The following is an 18,004-nucleotide window of genomic DNA, read 5'->3' as shown; positions in this document are numbered from 1 at the left end:
GGATTGTCACCCGCCTAATGCCCGCATCCTTCCTGATGGACTCGGCAATGGGCTCGATACAACACACAAACAAGACAGAGGAGAGGGGACAGCCTTGCCTGACTCCAGACCTGATTGGAAAGCTTCCAGTTTCCCGCCCATTGATTAGAACTGTGCTACTGATGTCTGTGTAGAGCAGTTGGATCCAATTGCGGATACCCTCCCCAAACCCCATTTGGAGAGCACGTCCATCAGGTACGTGTGCGATATCCTGTCAAAGGCAAGCTGATTAAACAGGTGTCCACCCTCCTGTCCCGCACGTAGGCGATCGTATCCCTGAGTAGCGCGAGGCTATCAGAGATCTTCCTGCCGGATCACCAGCTCCCGAGCAGACTTGACCCTGTTTGCGATGACCTTTGACAGGATCTTGTCGACCACATTGAGCAGCGAAATGGCCGCCAGTTTTTGATTTCCTCCCTCTCCCACTTCTGCTTGTAGATGAGGGTGATGATGCCTTTCCTCATTGATTCTGACATGCTGCCGGCCAGAAGCATACCCCCGTACACTTCCAGCAGGCCTGGGCCTATCCAGTCCCACAGAGCCGAATACAACTAGACCGTTAAACCGTCGCTTCCGGGAGTTTTACTCATCATGAGGGACGGGACGGCCTTTGTCAGCTCGTCCAGAGTTAGTGGGTGATCGAGACTCTCCCGCTCGCTGTGGTCTAAGACCTCTGAGATAGACGACAGGAAAGACTGCGAGGCCGCGCGGTCTGTGGGCTTGACGTTGTACAGCCCGGCAGAGAAGGATTTGCTGATCCTCAGCATGTCAGGCTGTGAAGACGTCGCTGGTGATCACAGAGCTCCCGCTGTGTACCTTTTGGAAGAAGAAACGCGAACACGTCTCATCCTGCTCGACGGAGCGGACTCTGTGCAAAAACACTTAAGAAGCTTGACACCATCCAGGACAAAGCAGCCTGCTTCATTGGCAGCCCTTCCATCACCTTAAACATTCACTCCCTCCACCACTAGCTCACCGTGGCTGCAGTGTGTACCATCTACAAGATGCACTGCAGCAACTCGCCAAGGCTTCTTTGGCAGCACCTCCCAAACACGCGCCCCCAACCATCTAGAAAGACAAGGGCAGCAGGTACATGGGAACACCATCATCTCCAAGTTACACGCCATCCTGACTTGGAAATATATCGTCGTTCCTTCATCATTGCTGGGTCAAAATCCTGGAACTCACGCCCTAACCACTGTGGGAGCACCTTCATCATAGGGTCTGCGGCGGTTCACGATGGCGGCTCACAATAACCTGCTCAAGAGCAAGTAGTGATGGGCAATAAATGCTGGCCTTGCCAGCAATGCCCACATCCCATGAACGAATAAAAAAATATATATATACCCTGACAGGGATACGAACCAAAGGCACCAGACAAATCCTCGACTCTTCACATTAACTCCTGTCATTTACCACCCAGTCTATGCCTGAATTCATTGAACCATAGAATGGTTACAGCATGGAAGAAGGCCATTCAGCCCGTCGAGCCTGTGGCGACTCTCAGGTAGTCCCACTCCCCTGCCCTTTCCCGGTATAACCGTCAATTTGTTTTTCCTTCAGATACTTATCCAATTCCCTTTTGAAAGATAAGATTGAGTCTGCCTCCACCACCCTTTCAGGCAGTGCATTCAGAACCCAACCACTCGCTGCGTACAAACATTTTTTCTTACATCACCTTTGGTTCTTTTGCCAATCACGTTGAATCTGATTCCTCTGGTTCTTGACTCTTCTGCCTATGGGAACAGTTTCTCTCTCTAGCTACTTTGTCCAGACCCCTCATTATTTTGAACACCTCTATCAAAGCTCCATCTCCATCTTCTCTGCTCCAAGGAGAAAGCCCCAGCTTCTCCAGTTGACCAACATAACTGAAGTTCCTCATTCCTGGAATCATTCTTGTTCATTTTTTCTGCAGCTTCTCTAAGGCCTTCACATCCTTCGTAATGTGTGGTGCCCAAAATTGGACACAATGCCCCAGTTGGGGCCACACCAGTGTTTTATACACGTTCATCATAATTTACACACTTTTGTACTCTCTACCTTTATTTATGAAGCCCAGGATCCCATAAGCCTTTGTAACTGCTTTCTCATCCTGCCCTGCCACCTTCAACAATTTGTGCACACATACCCACTATTCATTCACCCTGTTTCGGATTGTACCATTTAGTTTATATGTCCTTTCCTCATTCTTGCGACCAAAATGTATCACTTCACACTTTTCTGCATTAAATTTCATCTGCATCGTGTCCGCCCATTTCACCAGCCCGTCTATGACTTGCTGAAATCGATCACTCTCCTGCTCACTGTTCACTATACTTCCAAATTTTGTCTCATCTGCAAATTTTGAAATTGTGCCCTGTGCATCCATGTCCACGTCATTATTATATATCAAGAAAAGCAGTGGTCGCAGAAGTGATCCCCGGGGAACAGCACTGTGTACCTTCCACCAGTCCTAAAAACAACCGTTAACCACTAATCTCTGAGGGCCAAATTGCCCATTTTTATAGCTCCATTCGCGCTAATGGACACTAATGGGACGCAACGAGGTTATCGCCCGGGGGAAGAGGACGATAGTGCCCCCGTGGAAATTGCCCCGGAGGTTTTGGGGGTGTTGTACCGTTAACGCCGCACCCCACGATTTGTGCCCCGGGCTGGCGCATTCACGACGATGATACCATCGGCGTGCACACGGACCCGTCACCACCCCGCGCTGACCCCTTTGCGCCCGGCGGAGGAAAATACTCAGCGGGCGGCGAGGATGGCGTCGGCCGATATCACCGCCAGCTTCACGAGTCGCGAACCCGCGGACATCCACCGCCGACACTACACCCGAATGGGGAGGCCGTTTGCGCCGTGGGCCGCTTTATTTTTCTGTTACCCGACTCCCTGTCAGCCCGACAATGGTGGTCCTCGCCTCGACAGAACCGCAATCCTGCAGCCCGGCGCTCTGTTATGAGAGCCGCACTGTTGGCCCAGTCGAGGGTGTCCCTGTTGGCCCAGTGGCAGCCACCAACGGGACTGCAGAGCACACAGCAGCCCTCCCCTTTAATTGAACCTGAGGGACATTCTGCCACATCAGTGCTAACGGAGCAGACATGAGACGCTGATGCTGCCAGCAGTGCGCTGGGCTCCGAAGTCAGGGCCATCCTACTGCCCCGGGAGCGCCCCTCCACGGACACGAACAATCTCCAATGGCGCTCCACCTCTGTTGAGGGGCGGAAGGGCCAAATTCCACACCCCGGGTGGGACTCCCGAGCCGGGCACAAGGAGTCCCAGCCCCAGAAGGTTACCGCCCCCAATCAGGACGAGTGGCAATTTTATGGAATCTGTTTCCTGTCCCTTCGCGAATTTTGTAACCATGCTGCCACTGCCCCTTTTATTCCATGGGCTTCAACGTTCCTGGCAAGTCTATTTTGAGCCAGTTTGTCGAACGCCTTTTGGAAATCGCATTACCCTCATCAACGCTCTCTGTCACCTCATCAAAAAACTTAATCAAGTTAATGAAACACTATTTGCCTTTAAAAAATCCATGCTGGCTATCTTTAATTAATCCACACTTATCCAAGTGACTGTTCATTTTGTCCCTGATCACTGTTTCTCAAAGCTTCACACTACCGGGGTTAAACTCACTGGCCTGTAATTGCTGGGTTTATCATTTACCAATATGGACCATGACCTCTGGCTGTTCACCCTTGTAGGCTCCGTTCCTCCCCCCTCACCCCCCAACGCTAAAAATTGGACTATTAAATATAAAAACTCAGAACTGCATTACAGCCCACAAAAAGAGTTGGGCAGCAAAGGGTTAATTCTAACATTGCAGCAAAACCATGAGACACCATCAGAGACAATGATGCAGGCTAACTGCCATTTCATCTAATCAACACAGACAATAGCACCAGAAGAGAGACATTCACACCTTCAATGGTTTCTGTCTGAAAAGATACAGGACCATTCACATATTCATTTACCTTCAGGGGTTACATTGTTAAAGAGGCGTACCTTAGACCATGGTCCCAGAAAGGCTGGTATCAGTGCAGGCCGAGACTGGGCCCTGAACCATTTGAATAAGAATGCGACTGGAAACCAACAATGAAGTCACCTTGGGAAGGTTATATTGTCAGAAAGGACTTCACACGACAGACAGGCGGTGGCCAGAGTAATCATGGACAATGACCCTAAATGAGGGACAATTAGCCACCAAGAATTCCCTGCGAGAGACATTCACACATTTGATGCTGCCATTGTCTTCACAGGAGGGAAAGGAAATCTGTTTTGAGGTTGCAAGTTGGTCTTTGGTATAAAGAAGAGCCATTTCCGAGGGGAAAGCCAGTACAGGAACAGTATCGAAACAGCAACAGACAGCAGTGTGTCTTCGGGACTCAAGCTGCAACTAAGATCTGGGCCTACAGTCAACCTCAGCAGACAGCAGGGGAATTGGTGATTGTACGTTTCCAGTCAAATCATGTGCTGATGCAAATTACCCTTTCATAGGGGTTTGTATTTTGGGGTTAATCCGTCCAATAAAAATCGTAGGGATTTATACTGGGCAGTAATTGTGTGTATGTTCAATAAACGAACAAATCTTCGTTGATCCAAAACTCTGAGCCGTGTGTATTTTGTTCTTTATAAATCCTGAAGTCAAAGAACTGTGTATAATGGGGAACTAGATTTAGAAATACTTACACCCTCCCCTCTCAGAATGTTCTGCAGTCGCTCAGAGACATCCTTAACTCTGGCTACAGGGAGGCAACACTTTATCCTGGAGTCCCGCCTGCAGCCGCAGAAATGCCTCTCTGCTCCTGTAATGATCGAATCCTCTACTACTATTACTCTCCCTCTCTCCTTTCTCCCCCCTGTACAGCTGAGCCACCCGTGGTGCTGTGTACTTTGCTCTGGAACCCAGAGGAGCCATCGCCCTCACCAGTACTCAGAACAGAACCCAGATTGGAAAGCGAGATGCACACAGGAGAGTCCTGCACTACATGCCTGGTCCTCCTCTTCTGTCTGGCAGTCACCCATTTCCTCCCTGGCTGCTCACTCCTAGGGTGCTGAGTGACCATCTCCTGAAACATGCTATTCCCGAAGTTCTCAGCCTAACGGATGCACCGCAGTGATGCCCGTTGCTACTCAAGCTCCAAAACCCGGAGCTCGAGCTCCTCCAGCTGACGACACTTCCTACACATGTGTTTGTCCAGGACACGGGAAGTGTCCTGGAGTTCCCACATGGCAGAGTGTGCATACCACGGGACTGAGCTGCCCTGTCATGCCTCTATTGAGAAAATAGGAGCAATAGTAGGCCATTCGGCCCTTCCAGCCTGCACCACCATTCAATATGATCATGGCTGATCCTCTATCTCAACACCATATTCTCGCTTTCTCCCCATGCCCCTTGATGCCTTTTGTGTCAAGTGAAGAAATTTCTCCACATCTCAGTCCGAAATTTCCTACCCTGTATCCTGAGACTGTGACCTCTTGTTCCAGACTTCCCAGTCACCGGAAAGATCCTCCCCGCATCCAGTCTGCCCAACCCCATCAGAATTTTATACGTTTCAATGAAGACAGGCCGAGTTGACCCAATCTCTCCTCATACGACAGTCCTGCCATCCCAGGAATCAGTCTGGTGAACCTTCGCTGCACTCTCTCTATGGCAAGTATATCCTTTCTTAGGTAAGGAGCCCAAAACTGCACACAATATTCCAGGTATGGTCTCACCAAGGCTCTGTATAACTGTAGTAAGACATCCTTGCTCCTGTACTCAAATCCTCTTGCAATGAAGGCCAACATACCATTTCCCTTACTAACTGCTGACTGCACCGGCATGTTTGCTTTCAATGACTGGTGTACAAGGACACCCAGGTCTCTTTGTACATCGACATTTCCCAAGCTATCACCATTTAAATAATACTTTGTCTTTATGTTTTTTCTACCAAAGTGGATAACTTCACATTTATCCACGTTATTCTGCATCTGCCATGTGTTTGCCCACTCACTCAACCTATCTAAATCACCTTGCAGAGTCTTTGCATCCTCCTCACAACTCACAATCCCACCTAGTTTTGTGTCGTCAGCAAACTTGGAAATATTACATTAGGTTCCCTCATCCAAATCATTTATATATATATTTTGAATAGCTGAGGCCTAAGCACGGATCCTTATGGTACCCCACTAGTCACTGCCCGCCACCCCGAAAAAGACCCGTTTATTCCTACTCTCTGTTTCCTGTCAGTTAACCAATTTTCAATCCCATGCCAGTATATTGCCCCCAATCCTATGTGCTTTAATTTTGCACACTAATGTCTTATGTGGGATTTTACCAAAGGCCTTCTGAAAATCCAAATACACTACATCCACTGGTTCTCCCTTATCTATTCTATCAGTTACATCCTCAAAAATCTCCAGTAAGTTTGTCAAACACAATTTTCCTTTCACAAATCCATGTTGATTTTGTCTAATCCTTTTGATAGTTTCTAAGTGTGCCGTTATCACATCCTACATAATAGACTCTAGCATTTTTCCTGCTACTGATGTTAGGCTAACCGGTGTGTAGTTCCCTGTTTTCTCGCTCCCTCCTTTTTTAAATAATGGGGTTACATTTGCCACCCTCCAATCTGCAGGAACTGTTCCATAATCTATAGAATTTTGGAAAATGACAACCAATGCAGCCACTATTTCCATGGCTACCTCTTTTAGTTCTCTGGGATGCAGATTATCAGGCCCTGGGGATTTATCGGCCCTCAGTCCTAGTAGTTTCTCCAGCACTATTTTCTTACCAATAATCATTTCCTTTAATTCCTCTTGCTCACTCGACCCTTGGTTCCCTCGCATTTCTGGGATGTTATTTGTGTCGTCTTGCGTGAAGACAGAACCAAAGTATTTATTTAATTGTTCTGCCATTTCCTTGTTCCCCATTATAAATTCTCCCGTTTCTGACTGTAAAGGATCTACATTTGTCTTCACTAATCTTTTTCTTTTTACATACTTGTAGAAACTTTTGCAGTCGGTTTTTATGTTTCTTGCAAGTTTACTCTCATACTCTATTTTTCCTTTCTTAATCAATCTCTTGGTCCTTTTTTGCTGAATTCTGAACTGCTCCCAATAATCCTCAGGCTTCGTACTTTTTCTGGCAACTTTGTATGACCCCTCTGTGAATAGAAACATAGAAACATAGAAAGTAGATGCAGGAGTAGGCCATTCGGCCCTTCGAGCCTGCACCACCATTCAATATGATCATGGTTGATCATGCAACTTCAGTACCCCATTCCTGCTTTCTCTCCATACCCCTTGATCCCTTTAGCCATAAGGGCCACATCTAACTCTCTTTTGAATATATCTAACAAACTGGCCTCAACAACTTTCTGTGGTAGAGAATTCCACAGGTTCACCACTCTCTGGGTGAAGAGGTTTCTCCTCATCTCGGTCCTAAATGGCTTAATCCTTATCCTTAGACTGTGACCCCTGGTTCTGGACTTCCTCAACATCGGGAACATTCTTCCTGCATCTAACTTGTCCAATCCTGTCAGAATTTTATATGTTTCTATGAGATCCCCCCTCATACTTCTAAATTCCAGTGAATATAAGCCTAGTCGATACAGTCTTTCTTCATATGTCAGTTCTGCCATCCCGGGAATCAAGCTGGTGAACCTTCACTGCACTCCCTCAATAGCAAGAATGTTCTTCCTCAGATTAGGAGACCAAAACTGCACACAATACTCAAGGTGTGGTTTCACCAAGACCCTGTACAACTGTAGTAAGACCTCCCTGCTCCTATACTCAAATCCCCTTGCTATGAAGGCCAGCATGCCATTTGCCTTCTTTACTGCCTGCTGTACCTGCATGCCGACCTTCAGTGACTGATGTAACATGATACCCAGGTCTCGTTGCACCTACCCTTTTCTTAATCTGTCACCATTCAGATATTATTCTGCCTTCCTGTTTTTGCAACCAAAGTGGATAACCTCACTTATTACTATCCTTAATTTCTTTTGCTAGCCATGGTCGGGCCACTTTTCCTTTTGTGTTTTTGCACCAGAAAGGAATGTATAACTGTTGCATTTCATGCATTCGTTCCTTAAATGTTAGATATTGCCTATCCACCATCATGCCTTTTAATGAATCTTCTCAATCTATCATAGCCAATTCATTCCTCATACCTTCGTAGTTTCCTGTGTTTAGATTTAGGATACTTGTTTTGGATTGGACTACTTCACTTTCTATCTTAATAAAGAATTCTATCATGTTATGGTCACTCTTCCCTGAAGGACCGCGCGCAACAAGACTATTAATTAATGTCATCTCATTGCAGAATATTCAATCTAGGATAGCCTGTTCCCTCATAGACTGCTCAACATACTGGTCTAAAAAACCATCTTGTACAGACATATTTAATAGACTATGAACTAACCTGGGAGAAATAAACTTTAAATTTAAAAAAAACACTCACCAGCTACTCACCTTTGTGCCGATGTCATTTTGGCTTTTTTACTCTGACGTCACTATTTCAAATTCAGCCTGTGTTGAGTTGCTCAGCACTCGCTCTCGCTCTCGCTCTGGTCCGCCTCAGCTCCAATCATTTACCAGCTGTCCTGTGATGTCACTGCTGGATTTTTCTCCTCTCTGCTCCTCCAATGCTGCTGCTGATTAGGTTTACGCTGGTCTCTCCTCTGCTGATCAAATCTTGTCCCTCCCCCAATGCTGCTGCTGATTAGGTCTACACTGGTCTCTCCTCTGCTGTTTAAATCTTGCCTCTCCTCCAATGCTGCTGCTGATTAGAATTTAACTCACAAAACTAACATTAACTAGTTCAGAATGTATTAGCATTTACACTATCAACCTCCAATGAGGATCTGCATGAGCTATTGAGTGAATGAATTAATTCTTGACAATTATGAAAGAGGAAGTCAGACATAGACATAGAAACATAGAAAATAGGTGCAGGAGTAGGCCATTCGGCCCTTCTAGCCTGCACCGCCATTCAATGAGTTCATGGCTGAACATGCAGCACAAAGTTGACTTGCTGCCTGCATTGCAATTAACAGCCACAGGTTAATCGCACTTCATGATCCCTGCATCCATCTTTTATGAATGGGAAATCGTGTTTGACAAATCTGTTTTGAGTTTTTTGAAGATGTAACTTGCAGGATGGATAAGGGGAAAACCAGTGGGTGTAGTGTATTTGGATTTTCAAAAAACATTCGATAAGGTGTCACACAAGAGGTTATTACACAAAATTACGTCTCATGGTATTGGGGGTAATATATTAGCATGGATTGAAACTGGTTAATGGACAGAAAACAGAGAGTAGGAATAAACAAGAATGTTTAAGTTTGGCAGGCTGTGACTAGAGGGGTACCTCAAGGTTCAGTGTTTGGGCCTCAGCTACTTACAATCTATATTAATGACTTCGATGAAGGGACGGTGTAAAACGTATCCAACTTTGCTGATGATACAAAGTTAGGTGGGAAAGCAAGCTGAGAGGAGCACACAAAGAGGCTGCAGAGAGATAAAGGCCCCTCTTTTCTATTTGCTGGATTTTTGATGCCCACACATGTTAATGTATGATTTTTTTCTGTGCGTTTGCGGCAGAGAAAAAAAATTGGGACTTTCGTCAAAGAAATATTTGAATTGGTGCAACGCTCTCCGAAGTTAGTTTGGGGCGGAGCTACAAGTCTACGGTAAAAACTCTCTGGGCATGCGCGAAAAGCTGAAGTTGCCAGGACAACCAGAGACGCTGATGCAAGCTGAAACCCACTCCCCTGAAAGGACTGCTCCCCACCGGCGGGACCCGGTGCAATCTCCGGCCGAATGGCCCTCCGGCTCCTGAACTTCAACTCGCAGGGTGACCGGGGGGGCCATTCAGTCCGGGATTGTAGTGGGTCCAGCCGGTGAGGAACAGTCCTTTCGGGGGGATTGTAGTGGGTCCAGCCGGTGAGGAACAGTCCTTTCGGGAGATTGTAGTGGGTCTAGCCGATGAGGAACAGTCCTTTCGGGGAGATTGTAGTGGGTCCAGCCGGTGGGGAACAGTCCTTTCGGGAGATTGTAGTGGGTCCAGCCGGTGAGGAACAGTCCTTTCGGGAGATTGTAGTGGGTCCAGCCGGTGGGGAAAAGTCCTTTCGGGAGATTGTAGTGGGTCCAGCCAGTGGGGAACAGTCCTTTCGGCCGGGGATTGTAGCGGGAGGAGCAGTCCTTTTGACCGGAAATGTTCTTCCCTTGCTCCAAAAAGAGTTCCCCGTGAAAAAAAGATAATTTGTTTTAACACAATTGAAAAATTGAAAGATATAAAATTCTTACGGGGCTTGACAGGGTTAATGCTGGGGGGTTAATGCTGGGTAAATGTTTTCCCTGTCTGGGGAATTTAGAACACAGGGTCACAGTCACAGAATAAGGGATAGGCAATTTAGGACTGAGATGAGGAGAAATGTCTTCACTCAAAGGGGTGTGAACCTTGGCAATTCTCTACCCCAGAGAGCTGTGGATGCTCAGTCGTTGAGTATATTCAAGACAGAGGCCGATAAAATTTTGGGAACAAAGGGAATTAAAGGATATGGGGATAGTGCGGGAAGGTGGAATTGAGGTACATCAGTCATGATCTCATTGAATGGCGGAGCAGGCTCGAAGGGCCAAATGGCCTCCTCCTGCTCTGATTTTGAATGTTCTTATGTCTTCGGGGCTGTCCAATTTAGCCCCCCCCCCCCTCCGCCCTCCCACACACAGGTGTCTGTGCAGCCCCTCCAATACCTTAAAACTAGTTTCCAGCATTGCACAGACCTGGGACAATACCTCCACAGAAAAGCTGAACCCTTCCAGGGGCTGCTTTTCCAATAGGTCTAAATATGATGTGAGGCGTCTGCAGCCTCTCCCAATGTTAGATTCTTCCATTGTCCCATTCCTCTGGATCTTCCCAACCATTCCTCCCTCACCTTTCTCTAATAGCACTGTGGCTACAGCTAGCAGTGTAAGGGCCATGTTTCACTCCACAATCAACAGCTGTTTAGTTTACTGCCTGTGTTAAAGGCTGGTCTGAATGTTCCTTACAGAGCTGGTACAGTTCACCATCACAAAGTGTGGATTATGAGTGACACTTACTGTCAGCATTAGCACAGATCAATGACACAAATAAAATTGTAGTTATAGTATCTTTTTATTGGTTATTTTAACACTCAATCTCTGATATTACAGCAAATTAACATTTCTCATTGGGAAATCTGTATCTGCAACTATAAAGCTTTATTATTTTTCATCATTTTAACTTATTTTTTATATCCCTTAGCCGTGGTGGAAATTAACCGCTTCCATTGAAGAGGCAGGAAATCAGGGAGCTGCGGGCGGCTCGTTACAGGGAGAGAGAGAACATAATCTTTCTTCAGGCGTGATACCGACCATCCCGTTTTAACAATGTCAGTGACTGAGGCTCCTTGTCAGCAGTGGGATGAATAAAATTAAGCCCACATTATTCTGAAGGAGCACTGGCACTCATCCTGTCCCCCACCAAAAAATAATTCATCTCTTATTCAGGACTCTGATGCTGTCCCGCCAGGTTTTATTGAGCAAAGGGCCCGCGGTTGTTGCTTCACCCGACAGGCTGTTGTTCCCCATCCATTGAAGAGGCTGCAAATCAGGGAGCTGCGGGCGGCTCGTTACACAGAGAGAGAGAGAAATTAATCTTTCTTCAGGCATGATACCGGCCATCCCGTGTAGCAGGGAAATTGCACAATCCGGGTGAAATCGGCCGAACCAGTGTAAAAGATCGCAGAAACTCGAGCATAAGTTCTGTCAAGCATCAACCGAGATTTCCGTGATCTTTAACCCTGGTTTAAAAAGCTTTCTGTCCGAAGCTGGCGCCGCCCACAAAACTGGCCACACCCCCAGATAGAAATAACGAGGATGGTGAGTTTCCGCCCATTGCGTCCATTTGCAACCTTTCGAGGAGCGTTTTCAAATTGAGCTGGTTTTCTGAGGTGCCCAGGCACTAGTAGGCACAATTTAATAGGTTTTACATCTTAAAAATATTTAAATTATTAAAAGTCTGACTAGTGTACAACAATAAAACTTATAACTGGTTCAGTGTAGATTTTAAAGCCATTTTCATCATCTTAAATCAGGTAAAGCACAGCTGAAAGACTTACTAAAAATATTTAATTTTGCAGGTTACATCCATTTTCAGCTGTATCAATAAAGCTGCACCAATTGCCACTCTTAAATATATCAATGAATATTTTGAATGCAAAAAATAACTGATTATATTCTGTTACACTGACTGACTGCACTGGTTCTTGGAAGATTTTACGTTTCTGATTAAGCAAATGCATTTAGTGGAAACTTAAACTGTAAGCTAACCAGCGTAACTTCAAGTGCAATTTGCACCCAAAGCAGAAACTCTACCCGCTGTGTTTAGTTTTAGCTGGGAGAGTCGTCGTTGATTTAGATTGAAAGACGTAATTCACAAAGAGCACTTAGATATTCTTCATTGTCACAATCAAACTCCAAGGCCTTTTCAAAGCACTCAATAGCTTCACACTTCTCCCCATCCAGCTGGTGCAGTAACCCAAGAACACCAAAGGCCTTGCTGTCTCTGGGATTCCTGTCAATTTGTTTTGTTGCAATCTTTCTCAAGTTTTCGCGACACAATTGCCATTCCACTGTGTCACGTTGGATTTTAAGTCCTTCCAGAAAATAGCTGATGGCATTTGATTCAGATCTTTTGTGATGCAGTTCATATAACCCAAACTGCGCATATACTGCCTGCTTATTATCAGGATGAAAATCATCTAATTTCAGTAGATTACTGTAAATCTCCTCTACTTTGAGATATTCTCCATTTAATGAACAGATTTCTGCAAAATCCAGTTGTGCACAAATAAATGTTAATGGGCGGGGCTCAAATGCCTTTTCAAAATGGTACTTGCATAGTTTGATCAACTCAGCTTTCTGTTGAAAAGCAGCATTGCGAGGGTCTTTGCTGCCTGGATATTTGATCAGTTGAAATAGTTTTTTTCTGTAACACAGACCTATTTGGTGGTGTATGAAGGTTGAGTTTGGGCTAATTTCTAATGCTTTCTTCAATAGCTCCACAGCTTTTTCCACATCTCCTTCTCTTCTGTAAAATTTTGCTGCGTAACGAGTTACATATGGAAGATCAGGGGACTTCTGCAATGCTTGTTCAACTAATTTCAGTGCTTCCTCCTTTTGATTGAACTCTTGTAGTTTTAGAGCCAACATCACCATGGCTACAGAGTCATCTGGATCAAGTTCCAGCACACGTTGTAACCGCTTCACTGATTGGCTGCGGTCACCACTCTCTGGGGTACTAGAAAACCCTTCCAGACGGAACAGAACAGTCGCATAGCCAACGTTCCATTCAGTGTCATCAGGATCTTCCTCCAGAGCCTTCTCAAAACATTCCTTTGCCTCTTCATAATATTTCCTGGAAGATTTCAACAGTGACCAACCCTTCTCCCCGTATACTTCAGGTATCAGTGCTGTATACCGAGAGCCATCAGTAAATTGTTTACAGATCATCTCCAGCTTGTCGAGGTAGGACTGGGCCTCTGTCAGTTGGCCCATGTGATAATATACCCAGGCATAGTTTCCATAGGTGATGATGCTTCTTCTTTCAAATTCATGTTCATGGTTCTCCCTCAGAATCTTTTCAGCTTCCTTTAAGTTTTGAATTGCCTCTTCACAGTTGCCTTGCAGACAGTTTACAAAAGCGAGGTGGTTGTAAGACCTGGCCTGATATTTCACACCAGCCTGTATTGAATCTTGCAATCTATACTTCATGTCGTCCAAGTCAATGTTTTCTTTCTGTGGGCCCCATGTGAAGTGACATTGAAGCCAATCGAGACTCACTTTCAACAAATCCTTCTGTGTGTTGCTGCAAGAGAACAAAATTCATCAAAACCCATCTCAGACTGGCTGTGTCACCCCCTCCCCTCTCTCCGGTTTCTTTAACTAAAGCCTTCTCCCGACTCCTGGACCCACTGACCATGAAATCTCTGCAAAAACCACTGCTAACGGTAAAGGGATGACTGCAAATCTCAGCTGTACTTACACTGGTCTCCTTCATGCTGGCTGATGTACCAGCTCGTGGCCATTTAGACTTCTCACCCAATGTGCAGCATCACCTCAAACACCTCCACTCCCAATGATACAAGAACATAACAAATAGGAGCAGTAGTAGGCCACATGTCCCCTTGAGCCTGCTCCAACATTTAATAAGATCATGGCTGATCTGATCATGGACTCAGCTCCACTTCCCTGCCAACTGCCCATAAACCTTTATTCTCTTATCGCTCAAAAATCTGTCTATCTCCATCTTAAATATATTCAATGACCCAGCCTCTACAGCTCTCTGGTGTAGAGAATTCCATAGATTTCCAACCCTCTGAGAAGAAATTCCTCCTCATCTCTGTTTTAAATGGGCGGCCCCTTATTCTGAGACTATGTCCCCTAGTTTTAGTTTCCCCGAAGAGTGAAACTATCCTCTCTGCATCCATCTTGTCGAGCCCCCTCATGATCTTACATGTTTCGATATGATCACCTCTCATTCTTCTGAACTCCAATGTGTATAGGCCCGACCTATTCAACCTTTCTTCATAAGTCAGCCCCCTCATCTCCAGAATCAACCGAGTGAACCTTCTCTGAACAACCTCCAATGCAAGTATATCCTTCCTTAAATACGGAGACCAAAATTGCACTCCAGTACTCCAAGTATGGCCTTACCAATACCTGTACATCCATAGCAGGACTTCTCTGCTTTTATACTCTATCCCCCCTGCAATAAAGGCCAACATTCCATTTGCCTTCCTGATTACTTGCTGTATCTGCATACTAACTTTTTGTGTTTCATGCACAAGGACCCCCAGATCCCCCTGTTCTGCAGCACTTTGCAATTGTTCTCCATTTAAATTATAATTTGCTTTTCCATTTTTTCTGCCAAAGTGGATAACCTCACATTTTTCCACATTATACTCGATCTGCAAAATTTTTGCCCACTTCTTTTAAGACCCTAGGCTGTAAGCTATCAGGTCCAGGGGACTTGTCTGCCTTTAGTCCCATTATTTTACCAAGTACGACTTCATTAGTGATAGTGATTGTATTAAGTTCCTCCCTCCCTATAGCCCCTTGATTATCCAATATTGGGATGTTTTTAGTGTCTTCTACCTTGAATACCAATACAAAATATTTGTTCAACGTCTCTGCCATTTCCCTGTTCTCCATTATTAATTCCCCCGTCTCATCTTCTAGGGGACCAACATTTACTTTAGCCATTCTTTTCCTTTTTATGGTCCTGTAGAAACTCTTACTATCTGTTTTTATGTTTCGTGCTATTTTACTTTCATAATCTATCTTCCCTCTCTTTATCATTTTTTTAGACCTTCTTTGCTGGATTTTAAAAGTTTCCCAGTCCTCTGGCCTCCCACTAACCTTGGCCACATTGTATGCCCTTCTTTTCAATTTGATACCATTCCTTATTTCCTAAGTTAGCCACGGATGGTTACCCCTTCTCTTACAGTCTTTCCTTCTCATTGGGATATATTTTTGTTGCATGTTATGAAATATCTCCTTAAATGTCTGCCACTGCTCATCAACTGTCCCATACTTTAATCTATTTTCCCAGTCCACTTTAGCCAACTCTGCCTTCATACCTTTGTAGTCTCCTTTATTTATGCTAAGGACTCTGGTTTGAGAACCAACTTTCTCACCCTCCAACTGAATTTGAAATTCAATTGATTGATGGTCACTCATTCCTAGAGGATCCTTTACTATGAGATCATTTATTAATCATGTCTCATTACACAGTACCAGAACTAAGATAGCCTGCTCCCTGGTTGGTTCCGCAATGTACTGTTCAAGGAAACCATCCTGGATACACTCTATGAACTCTATCTCTAGGCTACCCTGGCCAATTTGCTTTGTCCAATCAATATGAACTTTAAAATCACCCATGATTATTGCCGTTCCTTTATTACAAGCCTCCATTATTTCTTGATTTATGCTGCATCCAACAGTGTAGCTACTGTTAGGGGGCCTATAGACTACACCCACCAGCGACTTTTTCTCCTTATTATTCCTTCTCTCCACCCAAACTGATTCAATACCTTGATCTTCTGTGCCAATATCGTTTCTCACTAATGCACTGATCTCAGCCTTTATTAATAGAGCCACTCTACGGCTTTTTCCTTTCTGTCTATCCTTCCAAATTGTCAAATACCCCTGAACATCTAGTTCCCAGTCTTGGTCACCTTGCAACCACGGTTTTGAAATGGCTATCATATCATTTGCATTTGTATCTATTTATGCCATCACCCCATCTCTTTTGTTAAATTACCATTTTTTCCAACTTTGACCCCACTTTCTGATACACCTTTATGTTTATGCATTCTGTCCCTTCCTGGCACTCTCTGGTTTTCATTTCCCCCAGTGCAACTTTGATCTATTGCCTTTTCCTTATTCTTTGACTTTTTAAATTTTCGCTCACCCGAATCAGCTTCAAGCCCTCTCTACAGCCCTAGTTATTTGATTTGCCAGGACCCTAGTCCCAGCACAGTCTAAGTGTGGAGCCCGTCCCAATGGAACAGCTCCCTCTGACCACTGTACTGGTGCCAGTGTCCCATGAACCAAAACCCATTTCTCCCATACCAGTCTTTGAGCCACGTGTTTAACTCGCTGATCTTATTTACCCTATATAAATTTGCTCATGGCTCGGGTAGGAATAGAAACATAGAAACATAGAAAATAAGTGCAGGAGTAGGCCATTCAGCCCTTCGAACCTGCACCACCATTCAATAAGATCATGGCTGATCATTCACCTCAGTACCCCTTTCCTGCTTTCTCTCCATACCCCTTGATCCCTTTAATTGTAAGGGCTGTATCTAACTCCCTCTTGAATATATCCAATGAACTGGCCTCAACAACTCTCTGCGGTAGGGAATTCTACAGGTTAACAACTCTCTGAGTAAAGAAGTTTCTCCTCATCTCAGTCCTAAATGGCTTACCCCTTATCCTTAGACTGTGACCCCTGGTTCTGGACTTCCCCAACATCGGGGACATTCTTCCTGCATCTAACCTGTCCAATCCCGTCAGAATTTTATATGTTTCTATGAGATCCCCTCTCAATCTTCTAAATGCCAGTGAATACAGGCCCAGTTGATCCAGTCTCTCCTCATATGTCAGTCCTGCCATCCCTGGAATCAGTCTGGTGAACCTTTGTTGCACTCCCTCAATAGCAAGAACGTCCTTCCTCAGATTAGGAGACCAAAACTGAACACAATATTCCAGGTGAGGCCTCACCAAGGCCCTGTACAACTGCAGTAAGACCTCCCTGCCCCTGTACTCAAATCCCCTCGCTATGAAGGCCAACATACCATTTGCCTTCTTCACCGCCTGCTGTACCTGCATGCCAACTTTCAATGACTGACGTACCATGACACCCAGGTCTCGTTGCACCTCCCCTTTTCCTAATCCAGAGATTATTACCTTTGTGGTTCTGCTTTTTAATTTGGCCCCTAGCTGCTCATACTCTCTCAGCAGAACCTCTGTCTTGGTCCTATCTATGTCGTTGGTACCCAAGTGGACCATGACAACTGGATCTTCCCCCTCCCACTCCAAATTCCTCTCCAGCCCTGAGGAGATGTCATTAACCCTGACACCGGGCCGGCAACACAGCCTTCGGGACTCACGCTCTTGGCTGCAGTGAACCTTATCTGTCCCCTTAATGATACTGTCCCCACCACTACAACATTTCTTTTACTCCCCCTGTACCACGGTGCTGTAGTCAGTTTGCTCATTCTTCCTGCAGTCCCTGCTCATGTCCATACAGGGAGTAAGAGCCTCGAACCTGTTGGAAAAGAGCATGGGCTGATGCTCCTCCATCACTCCATCCTGAGTCCTCATACCTTCCTCACTCGTAGTCACATCCTCCTGTACCTGACCACGGATCGAATTTGAATTAATTACTGTAACAAAC

General features: G+C 45.4%; 1 protein-coding gene across 1 annotated transcript; it reads right to left on the bottom strand.

Annotated features, from left to right (window-relative positions):
* Window positions 1-12,456: 12,456 nt before the first annotated feature.
* LOC139259603 (interferon-induced protein with tetratricopeptide repeats 5-like) lies at window positions 12,457-13,872 on the bottom strand. Its single transcript, XM_070875090.1, has one exon. The coding sequence runs from the start codon at window positions 13,813-13,815 to the stop codon at window positions 12,457-12,459; it is 1,359 nt and encodes a 452-aa protein (XP_070731191.1). The 5' UTR covers window positions 13,816-13,872.
* Between the last annotated feature and the right edge of the window lie 4,132 nt (window positions 13,873-18,004).

This window comes from Pristiophorus japonicus, chromosome 3 (genome assembly GCF_044704955.1).
Source record: "Pristiophorus japonicus isolate sPriJap1 chromosome 3, sPriJap1.hap1, whole genome shotgun sequence".
Taxonomy (NCBI): Eukaryota; Metazoa; Chordata; class Chondrichthyes; family Pristiophoridae; genus Pristiophorus; species Pristiophorus japonicus.
Note: the sequence above shows the minus strand (reverse complement) of the source record. Positions and strands in the feature narration are given on the sequence as shown.